At 45.5% G+C, this 17,918-nt stretch overlaps 1 protein-coding gene across 2 annotated transcripts in view; it reads right to left on the reverse strand.

Moving 5' to 3' along the window:
- Positions 1 to 977: 977 nt before the first annotated feature.
- PRRT2 (proline rich transmembrane protein 2) overlaps positions 978 to 17,918 on the reverse strand; it is a 72,223-nt gene continuing 55,282 nt past the window's right edge. Inside the window, exons 3-4 of one of the 2 annotated variants that reach the window (XM_029604940.1) lie at positions 6,393 to 6,525; positions 978 to 2,852 (exon numbers count right to left, since the gene is read on the reverse strand). In XM_029604940.1, coding sequence (XP_029460800.1) covers positions 2,641 to 2,852; positions 6,393 to 6,525 — 345 coding nt within the window. In that variant the 3' untranslated portion in view covers positions 978 to 2,640. Of the gene's footprint in view, positions 2,853 to 2,896; positions 3,863 to 6,392; positions 6,527 to 17,918 lie in introns of those variants that run through there. The other variant, XR_003857263.1, reaches the window with a different exon arrangement.

Here is a 17,918-nt window from a genome sequence, read left to right on the forward strand (position 1 = left end):
AAGAAAAATAATTTTTCTTTTGCAAGTGCTGTTGCTTGTAGAAATGTTCAGTGGCTGGTTTAAGCTCATACAGGGCACAATAATAGATCAGGGGATCTAATCCTGAACTCTGCAGTGCACATTATTGCTTCCAAACGTGATTCAAACATACAGAACAGAACAGAAATATTCGTATAAGATGTGTGTGTGTGTGTGTGTGATTTTGTCTGGAAAGCATGGAATAGAAGGACAAACAAAAAAATAAACATACACTGGCACACACTTTTAATTCACAGCCAAATTAAAAAATGGTTGTGTGTGTGTGTATGTGTATTTGCTTGTGTGTGTATATGAATGTGTCTGTGTAAATTTCAACACTAAAAAGAAAACACACAGGCCCAGAATTAGGAATAGGCAACACAGGCACTTACTTGCCTAGGGCACCACATTTTGAAGACACCAAATATACAGGCCAAAGGGAAGTGCAACTGTGCCAAGAATGACCCTGCTCTAGCAATTCACTTCAGAGGGGCACTCCCATGTCACTCTGGAGGAGAGTGGGGCACTATTTGGGGTCTCCCACCCCCCCACTCTCCAACCCTGCCTCTGGGCGCCCAAATCCAAAATCCAGCCCTGGAAACCAATGGATTAACAGTCAGCAGTCTTTTTTCAGCAAATAAGACTTATGTTCACTGCTCAGACTTTTCTGCAGAAGCCGCCCTGGGACAGAGGGCAGGCTGTGGAATTTAACTTTCCTCTCTGGGAGTGAAAACATGCTGAAAGATGCATCTGATAATGTGGACTCTTGTCCTCCAATGTTTATGCCTCAATAAACCTGTTAGTCTATAGTCTTATGGTGCCACCAGCCCCCCCCCCCCTCGTTTATGCAGAGATAGATACATTTACAAAGAAAAACAAGCTGCTGTTTCCCTCCTGCCTGCAGTCCCGTCCCCCCTCCCAACCCCACCCCAAAAACTTAAAAAAAATAAATCAGTCTCTTCCCGAATTCCATCCTCTCCACTCCTCGCTGCTTCAATTTTCTTTACAATTTTAAAATATATAGGTTTGGGTGTGTGTTGTATGTGTCTTTCAGTATTTTTTCTTTTCCAGTTCGGAGCCGTCCCCAGTGATCTAAGAGGAGAACAAATACCCCAGCTATGTATTTCTCGACCCAATTCCACATCCACCAGAAATTAAAGCCTGGTCCTAGATTTTTTAATTCCGCCTCTGCCCAAGATCAGATTCCAGTCCTGATTTTTCTAATGCTCTGCCCTCTGCTATGTAACCTGGCCCCTGTGGTCCTATTTTTCCCAGAGGGGGGGAGGCATTATAGCAAAAGAAACTTGGAAAAACCAAGATGGCCCATCCTTTCTGCCAATTAAAAAAGCTGAAATTGGCCAGTTTGGAAACTCCTCCCACGGGTGTCAGGTGGCTCCATTTTTGCTAGAGTAAGTTAGTCTTAATTTTACATGGTACTCCATCTGTGAGATTCATACTCCCAAATTCACTGGGGGTAAAACCAGGACTGAAATCAACCTGCCCCACGTGACACGCAAAGGGCTTAGGGGAAAAAACAAAATCTGCCATTATAAAAAAAAAAAAAAAGTTCCATACAGCAAGCAAAAAAGAAAAGGGTATACTGACCTTAAATTTACACTGAACTGCACATAGAAGCAGCAGGCACCCTAGTGGATTCGAAAAGTAATTTGCTCACATTCCCAGATAGAAATAAACAAAACAATATTTTGGTCCTAGAAAAGGACTGTCATCAGGAGAACTGCTACAGCAAAGACAGAACATTTGTACCCAGGATCTCCCCCTTCACTTAGATTCCTTGGCTCTCTGACCGCTCTTCTTCAGCCTCTCTTTTCTTCCTCCTATTGTTGGCCCAACTCGAAGGAAAAATATCACGGGCCCTGGCTAACACCAAAACAGCAGCTTCTTTTATCTGGGAAGGAAAACAAATACACCTCCTTTTCAGATATGCCAGGGGATCTGCTGCTTCTCTTTCCAGGTGACACGGAGTCAGTGGGTTACTAGCACCTGCTTTGTCATGTTCTCTCTCCTGCTCAAGTTGGATCTTGTATTCCTTACATTTGGAATGAGTGTCTGACAAAGACACGTTTCCCCACAAGGAAGAGCCAAAAAAGTGTGTGCAGCCTGGGGTTGCCAAGTCGACTGACCAGGCGGATCCAGTCCTGCTTATATTCCCTGGCATGCATGAACGTGTACTTCTGATTTTCTCAGGGACATCAGTGGGACAATCGGAACTACAAATCCATGCATGCAGTGGGGCAAAGCCAGAACTAAATCAGCCTGCTTGGTTGACCTGGGGGTCAACTGCAAACCATTATTGCTGCCACCTCTCCCTCCAATACCCACCCTATTATGCCCCCCACCCAGAGCACTTGGTGACACTGGTCTCCTTTCCCCTAGACAGAAAGTGATTTGGGGGCTGAAAAAAAAATCACATCCTGTTTCTACATCCTGGGTTTGCCCTTTTTTTTGGAGAAAACACAAGTGTTTCAGGATGACTGGCTTAGGCCACATCCTTAGCTGGAAAGAAAGGATTCAAAGCTGGGCAAAATTAGAGATAGGTATTAGTTTACAAAAGAGAGAGAAGTTGGGGAATCGATGTGGGCGTTGACCTGCTGAAAAACATTAACACACACACAACCTATGGCTCAGGCTGTAGCGCTCTCCCCTGGTCCACGTGTGCTCAGGTCCAGGGAAGGAGGGAAGATAGCTGCTGATGTTGAGACGGTCCCTGCTGACCAAAAAGCAGAGTTGAGGGTGCACCCTGGTGGAGGCATCATCCGGTCCCTGGGTTGGCTGTCCAGGAATGCCATCTGGGGAGAGGAAGAAGCAGAAGACTGCAAGGGAGACAAAGAAATGTAAAAAAAAAAAAAAACCCACCTAAAGCTTGAGGGATGACCTTGCCCCCAAACTCTTCTAAAGACACCCACATAAAAACAGGCTCAGCCCTAACAGAATTCATGCTTGTAATAGTCTTTAAAAAAGACAAAAAATGTTCTTGTTATAAAGCCACTCCGCTTCCAGAAGGACAGATGAAACTGTGGGGGGGTTTCAGTCTCTATTGCCCGGAATAATGGATAAAAGGGTACATGAAGGAGTTTAAATCGCTGAAGAGACAACAATTCTGAATACAAAAAAAAAAAAGTTCACATTTGTTTGAATTTTCCCTTCAGGAAAAAATAAACCCCTTAAAATGACCTTTTTTCCTTTTTTGTAGTTGGTTGAATTTTTCTTGCAGGAAAAAGAACTTGGACTCGGAGGAAGAAAAATATGTTGAAACTTGTAAACACGACTCTTCCTGCCATCTTGTAAACAGACTATGTGTATATAGTATGTGTCTTTTAAATTAGTTCCATTTTCATGCTAATTATATGGCAAGGGGGCAAGATGGAATAATATATTTATATGAGAAAGGGAGAGTGGATGAAGTGTCTTGGCATAGAAGTCGGTACATTTTTTCTCATCCTCTTTCCCCCTTCCCCTCCTCATTAAGAACAGTATGTGCTGAAAAACGTTAGTGTTAAAAAGAAAAAAAAAATACCCCAACAACCCAACAATACTCAGGTTGCGGGAGTGGTACAAAAAATACAGTTGGATTATTATTATTATTTTTTTGCGGGAGGGGGCATGGGGTTTTGGCATTTCTTGAGGCAGCTGAGGTTGAAAGGGAAGTGTTGGTTCGCTAGGAATGAATTGCTTGCTCTTCCTCCTCCTCCTCTTCCTCCTTGTGTGAGTTTGGGTGGCTGCGGCAGCCGCGGAATGTCGTTTTAACGGATGTGCATGGTTCAGCTTCGTCGCGTCGGACCCCCTCCCGGCGCCAACCGCACGATGCCCGGTCCTCACAAGACTAGAGGGGGGGAGAGAGAGAGAGAGGCGGTGAGAGTGAGGGGGGGGGGGGGCATCTGCGGCGCGCGCAGGAGCAGAGACGCATGCGCGCACGGAGTACAGTGCAAAGCTAAGGAAAGGAGGGGGGGGGGGAGCGCTCGGCGTGGTCACGTGCCCTCCCCGTTCTGGAGGGAGACTGCAGGCCGGCTCTGGGCTGGCGGTACATTGGGCTCTGCATCTTCTCTGTTGTTTCTATTAGGAATTGGCCTACTGGGATGTATTGGGACAGGAAGAAGGTGGGAGTATCAAAAAGAAAGAAAGAAAGAAATATAGGACTGGACTGAAGTCTTCCACTAGCAGCTGGAGTAACTGGAGAACTCTACTAAGGGACTGTGAGACCAGGATCAAGAGATGGATTTCTCTCTCTCTCCACATCTGTATTACTTCTTTCTGACCTCCCCTCCCTCCCCCTCCTTTTCTTTTTAATTTCTTTTCTCTGTCTCTCTTTCACATCTTTTCTCTTCTGCAGTCTCTCCAGGCACTCCCTCTTTCCGTCGCCTCTCCCTTATGGCCTGCTGCAGCTTTCTCAGCTTGCCCTTCTCTCCCATTCCACAGTCCCTTCCTTGCCCGATCCAAGCTCTGTCAGAACTTCTCCCCCCCCCCCCCCCCCCCCCCCCCCCCCCCCCAATAATCCTGGACCACTGCAGAGAGGAGGCAGGGCTCAGGCCCAGAGCCTTCCCCGCCATCCCCCCAAGGGATGGCAGCTGCAGGATGCATCTTTGTGCTAATGCAATAACCACAGCATTAAAGCACGGCTTCCACTCCTTTCCTGCATTCTTCAAGCCCTGTGCCGGACCTCTGCGGATGGCTCTCCAGTCACTGCTAGTCTTCCCCCCTCCCCAGGGAAATATGATTTATTCTGTCAATTAAAAGCGCCCTGACTGCGGATTATGAGCGGCGCAGTCACTATCACAATCTGCCGTCTCAGTGATACCGCACATCCCCTCCTCGATGAACAGCACAGTGTGGCAGTGTCCTGGACTTAAATCTCTGTGCATGGCAGAAGGAGGAAAGCATTTCAACTGCAGATCCTTTTGCTCTTCCCTCCCCCACCCCCAGCAGCGTTGGTCTGCTCCTCCTTTATGAGGGACAACGCCCAGAGTCCATTCACATACATCTAACTCCAATTCTTCTCCCCCGGGGGTTGTACCCAGAGCTGATTCCAAGGAATGCGCAAAAACCTCCTAACGGGTCTTCTCATACCCCCGTGCTCCTTGCAGGCTACTCTATTGGAAGATAGAGTAAGTCTTTAATGAACTCAAGGAGCTGTTGAAGATATTGGGATAACAGTCCTACATCCCGATGAAGCCTTTAGTCACAGAATCTCATATAATCTGGTAAAAGGTTTTTGTTTTTTTTTTGGTTTGGTAGCTTTTTCCTGCTCTTTTGGGATTTCAGCTGATTCGTAACTGGGGCTGGATCCCACATTTCACAGCTTCCCCGGGATTTTGCCCTTATTTTCCATCCCCTCTCCACTCGCTTGGCTCAGTCATTGTGACTGCCCGGGGCTGGGGCCCACGCACCAGGGCATCCTCTGGAAACCCCTGCAACAGTGAGCTCCGAGTCCAGCCTCCAGGTGCTACCACTGTGCAATGGCTGGGACCAGGGCTATGAGCACTTCCTCTGCAGCATCCCCAGTCCCTTTTCCTCCCCCCCCCCCACCCCCACATTGCAGAGTGTGGCACTGACCGTGAGCCAGCGGGCCAAGCAAGCCCGACCTGTCGAGAGATTAATCCTTTCTATATTTCTCTCTCTCCCCCTCCCCATCTGAGCCAGATATAATCTATTACAAGATAAGATCTTGAGTACCAGAGGCTCCAGTTTATTCCCCATGGGAGTTGAGACCTTTATTAACCGGAGGTTCCAGTTTGATCTGATGGTAGAAGAGCACTTTTATGTCCAGTCAAATTCCTCCCCACAAATATTCCAAGTACCAGTTCCAACTATACAATAAAGGACGGGCCCTGTTTGGCAGGGGTAGCCAATGGTAAACAAGTTCTTTCTTAACCAGAGGTTCTACCTCAGATGCTAGTAGATGAAACCTTAATTTCTGAAGGATACCCTTCTCAACTTCTTTTGCAGCATGAGAAAGATGCTGAACTGTCAGAAGGGCAAGGCGCTGGGCCCACGGGGCACTGGGATCTGGAGTTCACAGCACACACATCACCCGGCCGCTGTCAGGTGCAGACATGGCCCATTAACCACACAGGCTCTGTCTGGGGCAAGGGCGTAGTGATGCGTGATGTGATTTAGGTGAGGGCATTGACAGGGACCTAGCACTGCCATTTATTATATGATTAATTTCAGAGAGAGCGAGAGGGAGGAGGTGAGAGAGACAAAGAGAAAGAAAGCAGGCAAGAAATATGTGTGTGTGTGTGCATGTAATATATACAGTACAGATATACATAAATCTTATTTAGATAGACATAAATGTATATATTAGGGAAAGAGGGGACACAAGGTGGAAGATTAGCTTCTAAAAATGTACTTACAGCCAAAGTTGATGACACAGGAGGCCACAATGATGATGACACCTCCCACTAAGGCTACAATGCTGAGCAGCTTGGCCACACGACCCAGCCTTCGAGCCCCATCCACGTCTCCCTGCTGGTAGCTGTTCCGAGACTGCAGGGGACACAGGAGAAGAGAAAGAGAGGTTACTTGACCACAGCAGATTAACTTTAGGATAAACACTAATCTGAACTCGCACTTCCTGGAGAGAACTAATGGCAGATATCAATAACTCTTCCCATATAAGACCACTTCAGGCTGACATTCCAGGGTAACACTACCTACTGTTACCATAGACACTTTCTGGATATAATTAACTAGTGTTCTAATAATAAACATTGCTCTGGACTGATTCTTTAAGGGTATAACTATCCTTTGGGGTCACTTTATGTGCTCTGACTCAAAAGACAGGCAAATATCCCAAAGTCCTGACTGAATCCTTCAAACAAAATGCTTAAAATCATCTCCAGGAAAACTGCAACTTCACTTAGAATACCCAATCTAATCCATCGTACAATGCTCAAAATGAGATACAATCATACATGCTAAATACAATAAAGATCTCATTAAAAGCCATAATCATATAATACAATGAATTCTGTATAAATCCATGAAAACTGAAAACAGATAATACAACAAAATGAGCATTTTAATTCAATACAACAAAATCGAAACAGCAAGACACAATAAATATTAATTAAAACAGGTAGACTAGTCCAAAATACCATAACAGGGCTAAGAAAGCATCACTAATCATAAAAAATGGAACAAAACAGAACCAATTACATTCTTTAAAAGCTAAATTAAAAACTTGAATTTATCCTTTTCCCAAATGCTCAATAATCATCAATTTGATGGATTTCTTTTGGTAATAAGCTCTACAAAATAGGAACTGTTCAAGAAAAGACGCTCTCTCTTGTCCTTACTACAACTTACTACTACTACTTAACATTTCTATAGCACTACTCAACATACACAGCACTGTACAAACAACACATAAGAGATAGTCCCTGCTCAATAGAGCTTACAGTCTAATCAAGACAAACATACAGGTCAAGAGACAATTGTTAAAATTAATTAACGAGACTGAAGGAGGACCATTAGGTTTAAGATTTAAAAGCAGCCAAAAAAAGGTGGGACTTTAGATGGGATTTAAACAGGGCGAGAACGGAGCATGACGCACCAGCTCAGGAAGTCTGTTCCCAGCACATGGGGCAGCCAGGTGGAAAGCACAGAGCTCTGAATTGGTGGTAGAGGAGAAGGGCATAGATAGAAGTGACTTGCCTGATAAGCAGAGTGCACAAGGAAGGGTGTAGGGAGAGATAAGAGAGGAGAAGTAGTGAGGAGCTGTAGAGTGGAGGCATTTGTAGGCAAGTAAGAGGAGCTTGAACTGTATGCAGGAATGAATAGGGAGTCAATGCAGTGACTTGAGAAGAGGGGTTATATGGGTGTAGTGACTTTGGTGAAAGATAAGTCGTGCAGCTGAATTTAGGACAGAGTGGAGAGAGGCGGTTTGCTGGGAGACCTGTGAGGAGCATGTTGCAATAGTCTAAGCAGGAGAAGATGAGAGAATAGATAAAGTCCTGGTAGTGTTTAGAAAGGCAGGGATGGATTTTGTTGATGTTATAGAGAAAGAAATGGCACGTTTTAGCAGAGTTTGGGATACTGTAGAGAAAGAGAGAGAGGAGTCAATTTCCTACATTACGGGCTGACGAGGTTGGGAAGATGACCCATGTTATCCACAGAAAGTGGAAGAATATTTAAAAGATGGCTAGTTGCAGAGTGAATGCACCATTGCAGGAGCAGGCACATACACACACAATAGCACAGTAAACGATGACAGCTAAAGAACTAAATGGTCCACCCCGTCTGCTCAGCAAGGTGTTTAGGGGTGTAACTGCCACTCTGTGCAGGTCACCCCATGCAGAAAAGTTACACCAAAACTACTACTCATTACCTTCGGTCTTCATTTCCTTCCTCTCTCCATGAGGGGTCCCGTGTTTATCCTACGCCCTTTTGAATTCTGTTGTTCCCACCACCTCTTCTGAGAGGGCATTTCAGGCATCCACCACCCTTTCTGTGAAAAGTTATTTCCTGACATAGGGGGCCGATGTAATAAAACCTGCACCAAAACTGGAGTTACATTTTAGCATGGGTTTTTCTTAACGTGCAGGTTAAAAACAGGGGACCCTTCAGGATGCAGTAAGTTAATGGGATGCAAATCAAACAGGAGTAAAAAATAAGCATGAAAAATGAAAAAAAAAAAAGCAAGCTAAAATGTGAGTTAACCTGAAAAATCCACATTAATGCAGAAAAGAGCTTTAAAACAGGAGTAAGGAGGTAGGTGCTTCAAGTTTGAAGGAGTGCAACTAAAATCACCATGTTTGCAACATTGGCATTAGACATCCCAACTCGGGGACAATCTCACCTGCAAGGCCTTTTGGACAAGTTATGCCAAGTGAAATCAGAAGGTAAGCTCTCTAGGGAGGACACCTACGGCAGAAGAGTATGCACTTTGGTTCTTTGCATCCCTAATGGCTGTAGTTGCCCATCCCAGAGAGCTTACCCTTTGATTCCACTTGGCCTTGCCCAAATGGTCTTGCATGTGAGATTGTGCCCAAGTTGGGATGCCTGGTACCAATCTTGCATGCAAGGCCATTTTGGTCACAACCCTTCCGACTTCAAGCACTTACCTCCTTACTCCTGTTTTGAGGTAGAATGAAAGTTAACTCACATTTCTGGAGGCCATGATATTCTATTGCTGTGCCCATGCGGTAGAGACTTTCTACTGAGTGCAGCAACAGAATAACTTTGGCCACCAGAAATGTGAGTTTACTCCACCTCAGACATTTCTAGTGTAAGCTCTCTGGGGCTTTCACCTACAGCTGAACAAAACATAAGCTCTCTAGGGCAGGCACCTTCAGCTGAATAGTATACACTTTACTGATATGCATCCCAATTGTGGCATTCTGTTCAACTATAAGTGCCCGCCCCAGAGAGCTTACACATTGATCAGCAGTGCTTCCTTCCCCAGAGAACTTACATTGGAAATTTCAGTCCTTCCTGGGTCTGAAGTGGATTAGCACACTGGCACAACAATAGACACCATTGGCCACCAGAAATGTGAGTTTACTCCACCTCAGATCCAGGAGTTAAATTTCCAATGTAGGCTCTTGAGCAGGCACCAGTCATGGGTTTTCTTTGTTATGCTGAACAGCTGGACAATACGTACACAATGCTAAAAGTATGCACTGTTCAGCTGTTGGTGCCCATCCAGACAGCCTATGCTTTGCCCATCTAGCTGTAGGCGCCTTCACCAGGGAGCTTATTCTTCTGTTTTACTTGCCATTCCTTGTCAAAATGGATTTGAATTTGAAAATGTGCCCACAAGTTGAGATGCACAGCACTAATCTCATATGTAATGCCATTTTGGCACAGAATAGCAAGTAAAATCAAAGCTCTCTGGGGCAGGCACTTTCAGCTGACCAGTATGCATTCTGGCACTGTGCATCCAACTTTGGCATCCTATTCAGCTGCAGGTGCCCTTTGCAGAGAGTTTTATGCTTGGTCAAGTTAGCTGTTGGTGCCCACCCCAGAGAGCCAAAATGGCCTTGGATGCAAGAATTTGCACCCTGGAGTGAGCAACTGCAGATAGCTAAACAAAGGGATGAATGGAACCGGCTATAGGTGCCCACCCAGAGAGCTCACTGGAAATTAAACTCCCAGGTTTGAGGTGGAGTAAACTCACATTTCTAGTGGCCAATGCTATTCTATTGCTGTGTGCAGACTGGTAGAAGCCGCTAGACCCCACCACACTGGGCACAGCAATAGAATAACATGGCTACCAGAAATGTGTGTTAAGTTGCTCTGATCCAGAAGTTAAATTTCCAGCGTTAAGAAAATGTGCTTTAAGCTGTCTGCCCTTTAACGCAGCTCCCTGCATTGCTGGGGAACAGCTAATGCCTTTTCTTACATGGGATTTGCATGTGCCTGCGCTAAGCATACTATGGGTTTCTTAGCGTGGGTCTGTTCACCTAAAATCCATATTATATACTTGAGTAAGGTTAAAGCTGAAAAACCCATGCTAAAACATAAGTAAAAGCCTGTGGTAGGCTCAGCATGGCTTATTACATTGGCAACATTGTTCCTGAGTCTACTGCCTTGGAGCTTCATATCATGACCCCTGGTCTACAGATTCCTTGCTATTGAAAAAGATTTGATTCCTGTGCATTATTATCACTTTTCTGGTATTTAAAAGTCTGTATCATATCTCCTCCATCTCTCCTCTCCTCTAAGGTATCAAGTCTCATCTCAGAAGTCTTTTGGGTCAGAACCCTCACCATTTTGGTTGCCTTTCTCTGGACTGCTTCCATCCTGTCTCTATCCCTTTTGAGATACAGTCTCCAGAACTGAACCCAGTGCACCAGGTGAGGCCTCACCAAGGATCTGTACAAGGGCATCACCGCCTCCTTTTTCCTGCTGGTTATGCCTCTCTCTCTGCAGCCCAGCATCCCTCTGGCGTTAGTCATTGCCTTGTCACATTGCTTGGTTACCTTCAGATCATCGGACACGATCACCCCAAGGTCCTTCGCCCAGCCCGTGCACATCATTCTCTCACCTCTCGTCAAGTACAGCTCATGTGCATTTCTGTTTCCCAAATATATGACTCTGCACTTCTTGGCATTTAATCTTAGCTGCCAAATGTCTAGCATTCTTAGATCACGTCTCATTCTCTCTACTCCTTCAGGGGTGTTTACTCTATTGCAGATCTTAGTGTCATCCACAAAAAGACAAGCTTTTCATTTTAATCCCTCTCTGTTCAATATCTCTCACAAAGATATTGAACAGAACTGGCTCCAGAACCAATCCCTGAAGCATTCCAGTCATCACTGTTGACGCCTCAGAGTGAATTCCATGCTGCCCTTTGTCAGCTGACCAGTTTCTAATGCATTCCTCCACCGTGGGACCCACTTCCAGGCTGTTCTTTTTATTCAGCGCCTCCTATATGGGACTATATCAAAAGCTTTTTCTGAAATCCAAATAAACCACATCAAGTGCCTGCCCTTGATTTAATTCTCAACATAAGAACTGCCATATTGGATCAGACCAAGGGTCCATCAAGAGCACTATCCTGTTTCCAACAGCAGCTGATCCAGGTCACAAATACTTGGCAGGATCCTAAACAGAAAATAGATTCCCGTGGCTTTCCACAAGTCTACCTGGTTAATAATGGTTTCTGGACTTCTCCAGGATCTTGTCCAAATCTTTTTTATGTTTTGGGTCTGTTTATTAATTTCAGAATAAGCAAAGTCTACCATAGCAATTGAGAGATTTGTCTGAGGATGTTGTATCTGCTCACCCTCAGGCACTCACAGAATGTTCAAGATCATACACAAACAATTAACAAAACCCCTCCCCCATTAAATTCCCCCTTTCCCCCCTACATCCTGCCATTTCAGTACTGGTGATCCGAACAATACATATACCATGCATCAAATCAATCCAGCAGAGTCAGGCAGCCTTCACCAAAGAACATTCAAACAGAAACTATGGGTTCTGTGAGGCAGTGTCTGTAAATACATTTCACATATTTTCAGAAAAGACTTATGCTCAAGAGTCAAATCAATTTTTTCAATGTGATAGTCCATAGCTCATAGATGATGTAAAGCTATCCTCAGCTGAGTAAGTGTGAGAGCTTCTGGCAGCAGCCATTGTTGCAAGATGACTTTCTTTGCTAAAAAAAAAAAATAATTGTTTTCTGCACCCATAATTTAAGATATGCATTTGCATTAATAACAGTTTGCAAATCAAACAAAAAAGAGGCTAACTTCTAATGGGATTACAATCCCTGTCACCTCCTGAATATAACGTGCACTTAAGGCACCTACCTGACTGCGTGATTTTCATTTTGTGTGCACGTGCAGTTGATATGTAAGCCCGCATTGGAAACTTATGTTGGACTTCACGGAGACTTATATTAGTGGTAACTGAGCGGGCCCTGGTGAGAAGTTTAGCACAATTGAGACAAGAAAAAGTTATCCCTAACTCTTGAGTCCAACCCTGTACTATGCCATCATATGCTATGGGGAAGCTCCTTCTTCAACATTTTTTTATTAAAAATAAGAAATAGTATGTCCAAACGGGTCCTCCCAGTCAAGAAGCTCAGATAACTCTGCATGGTATGCATGGGCCAGTTCCTGTAGATCCATAGTCGTCACAGAGTGGCGAATTTGGAGATACGCCAAAAAAAAAAATGCTTGTTATCTAACTCTTAAGTGTTTTAAAGCTACTGAAAGGAAAGAACTTCAGCATCCTCGCTTAAAAGATGTGCTAAAATTCTTTTCCCTTTATCACCCCAATGCCTAAAGACTGGACACCGAAACCCTGGAGTGAATTCTCTGTTTCCCCCCTATTGGGAGGTAATGGGAAGTTCTCCAGTTGAGACCAAATTTGGAACAGAACCATCTCCAAGTTTTTCAAAGAGGTACAATTATGTTACTGCCTCTTGCATGGAGCGGGGATACTGCTTTGTTGGTGTGTGGTATAAAGCACAGATCCCATGGTGCCACTAATTCTCTCTCTATTTCTCGAGGAGTGTAGAATGAAGAATTCATCAGCCAGTCTCCAAGGTGGGGCGAACTGCAGGCCAGGTTATAGAATCACAAGTTGGAGAGACCCGATCCCATTTCCTTATTAACTTACTTAAAGCAATCTTAGGTTTTTTTCCCCCCGCCAATAAAATGTATTTATCATCGCCTCTCTACATACGGCTAGATTTTAAAACGTCAGCATGCGTGAAAACATGAAGATATGTGCGTGGCCGGGCTGCGCGCACCCCGTGGGGATTTTTAAAGGGTCCCAGCCACGCGTGTATCTCTGTGTACGATCTGTGCCTTTAGCATATCATCTGGCAATGAGTTCCAGAGCATAATTGTGCACTGAGTGAACATTTTTTTCCTTTGATTTGTTTTAAATGTGCTTCTTAGTAACTTCATGGAGTATCTCCTAGTCTTTTGGAGGTCAAAATTCAAAAGGTGTTCAAGTGCTCTTCAGCTGCATAAGTATAGCTTATGCGGTTAAGTAGCAACCACTGAATATGCACCTACATTAAGCGGCTGCCACGTAAGCCATATAAGTTGTGGGCGTGTAGCGGACATATCAAGGCGGAGCAAGTTAACCGCATAACTTATGCAGCTAAGTAGCTATATTCAGGCTTAACTGTGCCACTCAATATCAATTCCAAAAACAGCTAGCATTTGAATATCTACCCCTTTATGTTTTGAAAGAGTAAACAAGAAATTTCCATTTACCTGTTCCATGCTACTCATGATTTTGTAGACCTCTATCATATCCCCCCTCAGCCGTCTCTTCTCCAAGCTGAACAGCCCTAACCTCTTTAGCCTCTTTAGCCTCTTTAGCCTCTTTAGCCTCTTTAGCCTTTCCTCTTTAGCTGTTCCATCCCCTTTATCATTGTGGTCTCCCTTCTCTGTACCTTTTCAAGTTCTGCTATATCTTTTTTTGAGATGCAGTGACCAGAATTTCACACAGTACTCTAGGTAAGGTTGCACCACGGGGCGATATAGTAGTATTATGATATTTTTCCATTTTATTCTCCAGTCCTTTCCTAATAATTCCTAACTTTCTGTTTGCTATTTTAACCACCGCCACATACTGAGCTAATGATTTCAACATATTGTGAATGATGATGTATAGATTCTTTTCTTAAGTGGTGACTCCTAATTTGAAATCTAACATCATGTAACTACTGTTTGGATTTTTTTTTCCCTATGTACATCACTTTGCACGTGTCCTCATTAAATTTCATCTACATTTGTATACCCAATTTCACAAAGTTCTGCAATTTCTCATAAATGGCTTGTGATTTAACAACTTGGAATTATTTTGTGTCTTCTGCAAATTTGATCCTCACTTGTTCCCTTTCCCAGATCATTTCTAGTCACCCAATCAAATAAATCAATCTGATTCATGTGACATGACCTTCCTCTGGTAAAACCATAGGGGTAGATTTTCTAAAAGTGGGCCCGCGCGTACTTTTGTTCGTGCACCAAGCGCACACAAAAGTACGATGGATTTTATAAGATACGTGCATAGCCGCGCGTATCTTATAAAATCCGGGGTCGGTGCGCGCAAGGGGGTGCACATTTGCGCGCGCTGAGCCCTGCACGCGCTAGCCCATTCCCTCCGAGGCCGCTCCGAAATCGGAGCAGCCTCGGAGGGAACTTTCCTTCAGCCTCCTCCCACCTTCCCCTCCCTTCCCTTCCCCTACCTAACCCACCCCCCCAGCCCTATCTACACCCCTCCTACCTTTGTTGACAAAGTTACACCTGCCAGAGGCAGGCGTAACTCGCACGCGCCAGCAGGCTGCTGGCGCGCCATCACCCGACCCGGGTGCTGTTCCGGAGGCCTCGGCCGCGCCCCCGGAATGCCCCCAGGCCGGCACCACGCCCCCCAACACGCCCCCCGGAATGCCCCGAACGTCGCTCCGCCCCCGGCACACCCACCGACACGCCCCCTAGCGAAGCTCCGGGACTTACACGCGTCCCGGGGCGTGCGCAGGGTTTTTTTTAAAAGGGTTACGCGCATAACTTATGCACGTAACCCTTTTAAAATCTACCCCATAGTGTCTTGGAGCCTACAACTCACTGGACTGTAGATAGTTCAGCATTTTTTAATGCTGATCTTTTTCTGAGTCATAGCTATAAAATCAAGACCTTTTTTTCAAATGTACCGGAATACAACTGTAAAGGAGTACAGGTTCCTTAAAAATCAAGGATCAGGCATTTAGCCTGGTCCACCTTAAGGCAGCCCACAAGGGAATCATTGTCACAGGGCATTCCCTTGGGGAGAGGGTTAAGAGGGTAGGAGGCCCCAGATGAGACTAGGAGAAAGCAGGAAACTAGGAACTCCTGCTAAGGAATTCTGGCCTAAGCAGCAGCACAGGCCTGGGAAGCACACATAAAAGTAAAAAAAAGAAAGAGAAAACATTTTTTCTGGGGCCTGACTGCAGTTGCAGCCGTGAGGTAAAATACCGCAGACCAAGGAGGTAGCCCTGCCTGAATAGACAGGAAAAAAAAGTCAGTCAGAGCCAGACAAGTTAGGATTTTGTTTTCTTTTTAATACAGAAAGGACTGCAGCAGAATCTCTAATATCAAGGCTTATTAACTAACATGGAGTGATTAGTACAGACCTTTGCTGAAGGGCAGCAGCCACTCCAGAAAATGGTTCAAATTCTACATAAACAATTTAACCAGCAACAGGAAGTGCTGACAAAGTAACAGAGGGCAATGACAGCCCAAGCAATGCAAGCTGCCCCAGCATGGCAGCCCCATTGCCTCTGGTCTTGTTTAAAATGAAGACAGAAGACCCAGATTTGTTCTTTGAAAGGTTTTGAGAGAACTGTCTGCATGGCTGGTTGGCCCGAAGCCACCTGGATGAATTTGCCAACCCAGATGGAAGAATCAGCTATAGAAGTTAAAATAATAATCATGGAAAGGGCAGATTACACAACAGAAACTTACCAGCAACAGTTCTGGTGTAGTACTCTATGGCACAGCAGAATAATGTGCGGCAATAAGTTAAACTGGACAATAGCACTATAAACGAAGCATAAATAGTTTAATGAGTGCACACAACAAAAGTGCATACTTTATGCTTCGTTTATAGTGCTATTGTCCAGTTTAACTTATTGCCGCACATTATTCTGCTGTGATTTACCTAAATGTGTGTGCTCTCAACTCCGCCCCTTTTGCATGCTTGCGTAGTACTCTATGGCCCAGGGAAATTTCACAGAGGGGTAGATTTTAAAAAGCATTTACTCGAGCAAACTGGTTTTTGCTCGAGTAAATACATTTTACTCAAGTAAGTGGGCTTTTCAAAATTGCTACAATATATGCCATTGAATTGTCCATAGGATTTACTCAAGTAAGTGCACTTTACTCGAGTAAATAGCTTTTAAAAATTGCTACGATAGTATGTCACATTTACATGCGTAACTCCTTTGAAAATGACCCCCAGAGCCTTTTACATCATATAAAAAATGCCACCTGGAAGTGGCTACAGCCAGAGCTGAAAACAGGCCTTGAAATAGCCAACCAGGTCCTTCTAGAGTAGTTCCTGGACAGACAAGACTGATCCATATGGAATTGGGTGTGTTGACACCCAGGGCTCACACTGAAGAAAGTATTGGAAGTGACAGATGGAATTCCCTCAGGTTCAGTTAATGCCAGAACTAGTATGGAAGCTAGGAAGGCAACACACACAAGTTCCAAGGCATGGTAGTAAGAGTGCAAGATCTCAACGTGGGTCCTCAGAACAGGACAACTCTGGTTCCATACTCCAGCCACAGAGCCCAGGCCCACCAGCTTGTTTTAACTGTGTGGACGACAGGGAGTGAACCTAACCTAGTGACCTGCCAGCACTAAAGCTCATACTGGCAAAGGAAAACCTCTGGAGGGGCAATGACCACTTGGGCTGAAGGGAAAAGGAGGTACTGACACAAAAAAAAGAAGCAAAGGGGAAAGTATTGTTACATAGGGGGGTTTAGTGTGCCCTTGGGCCTCAGCCCGACCCCAAACGGATCCAGGACCGAACCGAGGGTTGACGGCGTGTTCCAGCATGGCTGATGGTCTTACCCTCTGCCAGGCCTGCAAGCTCCCAAGGCCAACAACATGATGATGTTGGAAAGTGAATGGTCCTCCGACCATTCCGAGCCCTTTCGGACCTGCCGCTTGGATCGGCATGGAGCAGCAGGCCTGGCCTGAGGTCGAGGGCAGACGGGCCTTGACACGAAGACATGACAGCAAGGTCAATGCTATGGCATCGCAGACGAAGACATGACAGCAAGGCTGATGCGGACGGCATCACAGACGAGTGTTAAAGCGAAGACATAACATCAGGGCTGATGCAACGGCATCAGAGACGAGGAACTTGACGAACCCCAGATGAGACGAGAAGCTGGGAAGAAAGACATTGGCACTGTCTCTCAGGGCGCCCTACACAGCCCACCTTCACGGGCGGACCCAATGGGCTGGTCACGGACCACCCTGTCCCACTGCGCGCCCTACACAGCCCGAGGAGGCTGGTCACGGACCACGCTGAGAACGGGATGAGCGCAGGAAAGAATCCAGTCGAAGTGGGACTCCGACGACGAAGCCAGATGTCGCCCGAAGCACCACAAAGGCTGGCAGGACATGACGGCTCAGGAGCACAGGACACCAGTCCACTGCCAGCATCTCCCATGACGAAGCTGCATCACCAGGAGATCTACGGCCGGCAGAACAGAAGGCTCAGGAGCGCTGAAGACACAGGAGCAAGCCACCAAGGGAACAGGAACATCAGGAAACGGAGGATCAAGACAAGACATCAGGACACCTGGACGAGGACCTCAGGCACGAAGGCATAGCATGATGAGGAACAGATGAGACAAGGAACTCCATGGAGAAAATAAAAGACCTGATGGAGCTCTGGCAGGCAGGAACCTCCAGAGT

This window comes from Rhinatrema bivittatum, chromosome 6 (genome assembly GCF_901001135.1).
Source record: "Rhinatrema bivittatum chromosome 6, aRhiBiv1.1, whole genome shotgun sequence".
In the NCBI taxonomy this organism is placed as follows: domain Eukaryota; kingdom Metazoa; phylum Chordata; class Amphibia; order Gymnophiona; family Rhinatrematidae; genus Rhinatrema; species Rhinatrema bivittatum.